General features: G+C 44.1%; 1 protein-coding gene across 1 annotated transcript; it reads right to left on the bottom strand.

Moving 5' to 3' along the window:
• Positions 1 to 2552: 2552 nt before the first annotated feature.
• On the bottom strand, positions 2553 to 6752 carry LOC150065351 (spermatogenesis-associated protein 31A6-like). Its single transcript, XM_090329355.1, is given in 4 exon segments — positions 2553 to 2711; positions 2938 to 5525; positions 5528 to 6535; positions 6695 to 6752. Coding segments are annotated over 4 exon segments (3813 nt in total).
• Between the last annotated feature and the right edge of the window lie 823 nt (positions 6753 to 7575).

Consider the following 7575-nt stretch of genomic DNA (forward strand, 5'->3'; position numbering starts at 1 on the left):
AGCTAAAGATAAGAATTATATAATTCATGTTGAAAGCACTAGAAAAAATAGGAACAAAAGGTACATTCCTTAAAACAATTACAGCCATATATGACAAACCTATAGCCAGTATTATACTAAATGGTGAAAGGCTGGAACATTTACCTTAAAATCAGGAACTAGATAAGGATGCCCACTCTCTCCACTTTTCTTCAATATAATGCTGGAACCCTTAGCCAGAGCAATAAGGCAAGAGAAGGACATCAAAGGGATACACATAGGGAAAGAAGAAATTAAGCTATCCCTGTTCACAGATTACATGATCTTCTACTTGAGTGACCCAATAAGCTCTACTCCCAAACTCCTAGAATTAATAAACCACTCTAGCAAATTGGCAGGATACAAAATTAACCTGCAAAAGTCAGTAGACTTCTTCTATGCCAACGATATACAAGCAGAAGAAAATGAGCCCATTCGCAATAGCCCCCAAAAGAATAAAATACTGAGGAATTAACTTAACCAAAGATGTAAAGGAATTACTTAATGAAAACTATAGAAGGCTAACAAAAGAAATTAAAGAGGACACTAGGAAATGGAAAGACATCCCATGCTCATGGCTAGGGAGCACCAATATAAGGAACATGGCCATACTGCCAAAATTGATCTACAAATTCAATGCAATCCCCATCAAAATCCCAAAGACATTCTTTACTGAAATATATACAATCCAAAGGTTCATATGGAACAAGAAAAGACCTAGAATAGCCAAAACAATTCTAGGCAAAAAGAGCAATGCAGGTGGTATTACAATACCAGACTTCAAACTCTACTACAGAGCCATAATAAAAAAAACTGCATGGTATTAGCACAAAAATAGACCAGAAGATCAATGGAAGAGAATAGAAGATCCAGAAATAGAACCACATGACTATAGTCAAGTTGTATTTGACAAAGGAGCCAAAGATATACAGTGAAACAGTCTATTCAATTATTGGTGCTGGCAAAACTGGGCAGCCACATGCAGAAAACTAAAAATTGACCCTAGCCTTTCACCATACACAAGCATTAACTCAAAGTGGATCAAAGACCTCAATGTCAGACCGGAAACCATGAAACTGCTACATGATAGAGTTGGAGAGACACTGGAACTCATAGGCACAGGCAAAAACTTCCTGAACAGAATCCCAGGGTCACAACAGATTGGAGAGAGACTCGATAAATGGGACTACCTAAAAATAAAAAGTTTCTGCACAGATAAAAGCAGAGCCATTAAGTAGAGAGACAGCCAACCAACTGGGAAAAGATATTCACCAACAATACATCTGACAAATGCTTACTATCCAGTATCTACAGGGAACTCAAGAAACTAATCCCCCCCAAACCCAACAAACCATTCACTAAAAGGGCAAGGGAACTAAAGAGAGACTTATCAATAGAAGAGGTTCAAATGGCAGAAAAGCATATGAGAAAATGTTCATCATCCATGGTCATAAAGGAAATGCAAATAAAAACAACCCTAAGACACCACCTTGCCCCAACAAGAATAGCCAAGATTTTGAACTCAATGACAGATGTTGATGGGGTTGGGGAGCAAAAGGAATGCTACTACACTGCTGGTGGGATTGTAAGCTAGTTCAGCGACTCTTGAAAGCAGTGTGGAGGTTTCTTAATGAACTGGAAATTGACCTTCCCTACGATCCCGCCACACCACTTCTGGGCATCTATCCTGATCATAACCCAAGATATGATAAGGACACCTGCTCATCTATGTTCATCTCTGTACTATTCACAATAGCCAGGCAATGGAAACAATCCAGATACCCTACTGCAGATGAATGGCTACAGAAAATGTGATATATATGTATATATATATACATATACATATATATATGCATGCAATGGAATTCCATATAACCAACAGATAAAATAATGGCATTTGCAGGGAAGTGGATGACTCTAGAGTGAATCATGTTGAGACAAGTCAAGACCAAAGGAACAAAAGGCACATGGTATCCTTAATATGTGGCTATTAGTTCCGAAGAGTAGAAGAGCGAGGACTCAGTATTTGCATACCCAATGTTATGGACACGGTACTGGAAAAATAAATACAACTACATAGACATAAAAATTTATGACTCTATAGATGTTTTATTACATAGATTAATATGTGTCTATGACAAACAAACCCTCAGCCTAATTATATTCTAAGTGCCAGTGATTGTATATAGAGATTCACTTCTTGAATATTTGTTAAATTCATCATTTAAAATATGATATAAATTGATATGTTAATAAACCACTAAAGGCACTAAAGGCATTAGTGTTTAACTCTATAAATTATCAAAAAAATCATTAGCTAGATGACGGTCAAAATTGTGAAGGCCTGGCTGGTCTGCCACCATGTTTTCGTGAAAATCAGTAAAACTCCATTGACCAAAGACTGAACAACACGGACAGATCATAAAACATGAACAGCAGAATTGCCTTCCTTCAGACCCCTAGCATCTAGTGGCTGAGACACCCTCGCTGAAGAATACCAATGGCAACTATAAGACAAACATAAGCTTTACTAATTAGCTTTCTACACTAAGTTGGTAGCCTGCAAGGAGTCCAGATGTTTCAACTAAGCCAAGTTCATCAGGCTGGAGAAAATGCTCGTAAGCTGTCTTGCCAGGTTTCTCCATCATGAAGAATCCTGAAGGCTTTCTTAAGATTGTTTTCATAATGATTAACTGGAAACATTAAGTAAACAGAGGTTTCAGGTGAGGGAATCATCAGTGACATTACGTCATGTTCCATCTGGAATGGAGGAAGACCACACACTACCCATCCCTCTCCCAGACGAAGGCACTGAAGGAAGCCACTGCATGCATTGAGCGTGAAGACTGTATTAAACACTACACATTTGAGGAGGGAGACGTCATCAGTACCCAGCCAATCTACTCACACACAGAATACACCCTTGCGGTGCACGGGCTGCAATTTCTCGTGAGAAAAATGGACCTCACAAGGAACCACGTGAGCAGCATTGCATGCATGGCTGACCATCAAATGGCTAAGATGACAGTGTCGTGGGCAGTGGATACGCTGGCCTGAGACATTCATCCCTTTTGGTCTGTGCTGGCAGGCATGACTGACTAGAGACACTGGCTTTCGGGGAGGCAAGTCTGTCCCAGGGTGGTGATAGTGTGAGACCCTGCTCTCATGGACAGGGTGCCTGGGGCCAATGGGGCTGGTTTGGGGAAAAGACGCCCTGGTGTTCTTTACTTGGCTTTGTTGTGGGTGAGGAGGAGCCAAGTGGTGGTGGGAATATCCAGCTGTGGGGGCCGGAACTTCATGTAAAGTTTTCTTAGATGCAGAAGGCTCCTGTGGAAGGCCCAGCTTTTCCTCTAGGATCCTTCCTACAGTGCTCATAAGCATCTGTGCTTCAGGCACTCCACTCTGCCTGAGCGTTCTGCTTGTGGATAAGTCTTGCTTAGTATTGGCCGACTGGATCTTGGGGTTTTGCTGGCAGTCTGCCTGACTTTTAGCTTTAGAGGAAAATAATGCCATAAAAAAATTCTTGATCCGATTTCCAAAATAAATCTCTGGAGGATGCTGTTCTTTCTCTGATGCAGATAGGGAAGAGTTCTTCCTTGCACTTCTTGCTTTCCTGACCTGGGCAGGAGAGTTCAAATTCTGGCCTTGCAAGGGCCTTGTTCCTGCAGGCTTTGCCTTCTGTATTCTGGGCCTCTCACAGCTCTTTGTTTCTTGGGGGCCATGAAACACCTTGCTGTACCACGGGCCTGGGGTGATGGAGGTCTTAGGTTCTTGCTTTGTGCTGTGCCCTCCCATTTGTAATGGAGAGCTTGACTCATAGATAGTGGACGTGCTGCTTCTGGAAAAGTTCTGTGAGCTACTCAGAGAACTCTGTGAAGCCAGCACGTTGGTGTCAGTGTCGCAGTCCTGCAGGTTATCATCAAAAGGTGGATTTTCACTTGTACTGCTAGATTCTGCCTGGTCTTTCAGGCATGAACCTGGTGGATGCCTAGCAATCGAACTTCTGGAGGGTAATGGCGTTCCAGTGGTCCGCACAAATTCTAAACTTCTAAGGTTCAGATTTTGTAAGTCTTTGTTGACTGTCAAGTTAGTGGGCTGTCTCTCTTCATCCTTGGCCATTTCAACTTCAGACTTGTCAGATGCAAAGACCTTTGCTATGGACACATTGTGGCAGAGGCTTTCTTTTTCCTGTGTCTCACATATGCCCATTATTGGGCTGGTATTTGTCTCTGGACTGCTTCCCTCTGATCCTGGCACAATGTCATGGTGCCAGGTACTTCCTAAAAGGCTGCACGTTTTGGAATTGGAGAGCAGTCCCTCTTTTTCTCCAGGTGGAGAGACCACTGAGGGATCACAGTGGTGACTACCCAGTGTTCTGCTCAGGGTTTCACGTGGTGGTGCTTGAGGAGGCTGTGTGGTATGACCTGATTTTTCTCTCCCTGGCATTTTTGGCAATTTGTCCAGAGCTTCTCCCTGGAATGCATCCCCCTTAGAGGTGAGATTGGCCCTGAAGTCACAACAGGCCAGGTGTGGAGAAGCTTCCCGGAAAATGGGCACAGCCTTTTTTAAAGTAAGGTGATTTATGGGCTTGAGAATCTTTAGGGACAAGCCCCACTTATGCTTCACCCAAAGCTTCTTGATATGCGCCTCCAGCAGCTGTTGGCTGGCAGCATCCAAGAGGAAAGCCTTCTGGGAGGAGCTCGTGCAGCTTTCCCTAGTGTCCAAGGGTGCTTCTGTACCAGTAATGCTGGAGCTGGAGTTTTCAAGGGGGGCCAAGGCATGGTCTGTTGAGCCCCTGGAATGACTAACATGCAAAGAGACCTTGTCCCTGTTGATCTGATCCCATTTTTTGATTAAATGGGCTCTTAGGGCTTCTCCTAGACTATTCATACCTGAATAAATTGGGGGAAAATATTCAGAATCACTATGTGATGATCTCATCACGTCACTTTCTGATTCTCTCAGCGTGTTAGCTTGCACACCATCTGCTGAGGAGCTTTCTGCATCCCTGTCCAGATGTGTGGCTACCCCAGTGCTGTGATGTTCCAGGTCCTTTCTGGAGTTGCCCCATTGCTGGGATGCAGAGCTCTCTGAGGTTCCCCTCTCTTCCCTTCTGCAGCATACGTCTACATTCCTGGAGTTCTGTGAACACCCTGGCTTGTCCTCTGCCTGGTCTGTTACTCGGGATTTCTTCCCAGAAAACACCTGGGTCTCACAATTTCTTTTATGGAGGTCCTGGATGAACCTCTCTTGGAGGTGGTTTTCCAGCTTTTTCCTCATTTCAACGCTGATGAATTCACCCGGAATCTTGATAAAGTCTCTCTGGTGTAAGAGGCCCTGATCTTGTGTAAAGGCCTTGAGAGACTGATTGACCACAGCGGGTAGAATTCTCTGACTTTCCAGGTGCTTCCTGGCAAGGTGATGCTCTAGGTGTTGGACAACAGGTGGGACTGTACAGGAATTCACTGGAGGTGAATGAGAGGATAGGACCGGATATAGGATGGGACATGGGCCTGAGCTTGGCTGTCAGCCAGTGGTAGAGGCTGACGCCAGGTCAAGGCAGGAGTGTAGTTTTGTGATTGGCTGAGGTGCTGCAGTAAGGGCTGGGGTGGAAAGTGCTGTGGAAGTACATTATCTTGGTCTTGTGCTGGCATGAAATTATAGAAAGTATTGAATAAAACAGAGGGTAAGACTAGTGGCTGCCCAGACATTTGGACAGGAGCCACCAGGGACTCGCTGTGCAGAAAGGGAAGGCCCCAGAACAGCTGGCTGCATTTCTGTAAGACCATGGGGAGAAGCAGCTCCGGAGACTCAGGGAGCTGCTGGGATTCTCCCTTGGTGTTCCAGAAGGCCTGTGGGATGGCCGCGTCCTGGGCCCTGCCCAGTGACTTCATCATGTTCCCCAGAGAATCCAGAGGGTGTTCTTTCTCCTCCCCAGCGTTCTCCTTAGCCCTCTTACTAATCACTACCTCCAGCAGCTCCAGGATGTCAGAGTTGAGGGCTGGGCTAGGAGAAGGCACCCAAGAGCTGTTGGTTGGAGAGCCGCTCCGTGGGGTGCTTTCTGGTGGAACTTCCCTGAAGTTAGATGGAAGACCCGAGTTTGAGTCATGGCTGGGTGGAGTGCAGGCCACAGGTGGAGGAGAAAGAGAACGGGGAGAAGGATGTTCTAGAGGAATCAACAGCTCTGGAGGCTGAGGCGCAGTGTGGTGTGACTGTGTCTCAGCAGGAACTGAAGAACATGTCTGGACTGGTGACAAGGTAGAGGCCAGAGGCTGCAAGCCCTCGTGTGAAGGAGCTGGGGAAGCCTTTGGGGACGCAGTGCTGGAGAAAGCGTCCTCTTCACAGTGTCCAGCTGCCGGGTGGGCTGCAGCAGACGCTGATTTGACAACTTCACCTAGGGTGTCTCCTTTTAATAAGTGCCTGGAGCTGCTGTTGTCACTGAGCTTCCCTAAGTGGCTGCAGGAGACAGAGACAAACTTTCTGGACTCCTTGCAGGCTACCAACTTAGTGTAGAAAGCTAATTAGTAAAGCTTATGTTTGTCTTATAGTTGCCATTGGTATTCTTCAGCGAGGGTGTCTCAGCCACTAGATGCTAGGGGTTTGAAGGAAGGCAATTCTGCTGTTCATGTTTTATGATCTGTCTGTGTTGTTCAGTCTTTGGTCAATGGAGTTTTACTGATTTTCACGGAAACATGGTGGCAGACCAGCCAGGCCTTCACAATTTTGACCGTCATCTAGCTAATGATTTTTTTGATAATTTATAGAGTTAAACACTAATGCCTTTAGTGCCTTTAGTGGTTTATTAACATATCAATTTATATCATATTTTAAATGATGAATTTAACAAATATTCAAGAAGTGAATCTCTATATATAATCACTGGCACTTAGAATATAATTAGGCTGAGGGTTTGTTTGTCATAGACACATATTAATCTATGTATCCATACATCCCAGAGGCAAGTTTTGGTAGAGGCTATGATGTGTGGTGTGCTTTGGTGGCTACTTGCACATGACTGGGTTAGGATGCATTTTCTTGTTACTAGATTAGAGGTAGGGGTATCATTTGCCAAATCATCATGATATTGTAGGTGGAACATGTTGGGGCTTTGGATGAGGAAGCTTTCCTATAGCTACTATAGCTACAGTGGTTGTCAGGTTATCACCTTTCATTTATGGAAATCTCTAATGAACACTGTTCACTACTATTACTGCAATATCTTTATTTTTTTGCATTTTTTATTGTAATTAGTAAAAGGGTTACATGATATTTGCCAGATAGAAGGTGCATTAATTCACATACATTGAGACCCTTTCACATGTCTTCGTACCCATTTCCCTCCCCCCCCCATGCAATATCTTTAGATAACGACAGAAATAAAGATGCATCATCAAGGTTAAAATGGAAAGAAGGCAGTGTAATAAATGAAATGATAATCCTTGGTATTTGGTTATAAATGGTTGTAAGGTGTCCAACATGAGCCTATTAGGAAAAGTCTATGAGACATACCATGAGATATGGAGTGAGGTACAAAAGTAATCTTACTAATGCCATGTT

Source organism: Megascapheus bottae, chromosome 3 (genome assembly GCF_031878675.1).
Source record: "Megascapheus bottae isolate mThoBot1 chromosome 3, mThoBot2.hap1, whole genome shotgun sequence".
Classification (NCBI taxonomy): Eukaryota; Metazoa; Chordata; class Mammalia; order Rodentia; family Geomyidae; genus Megascapheus; species Megascapheus bottae.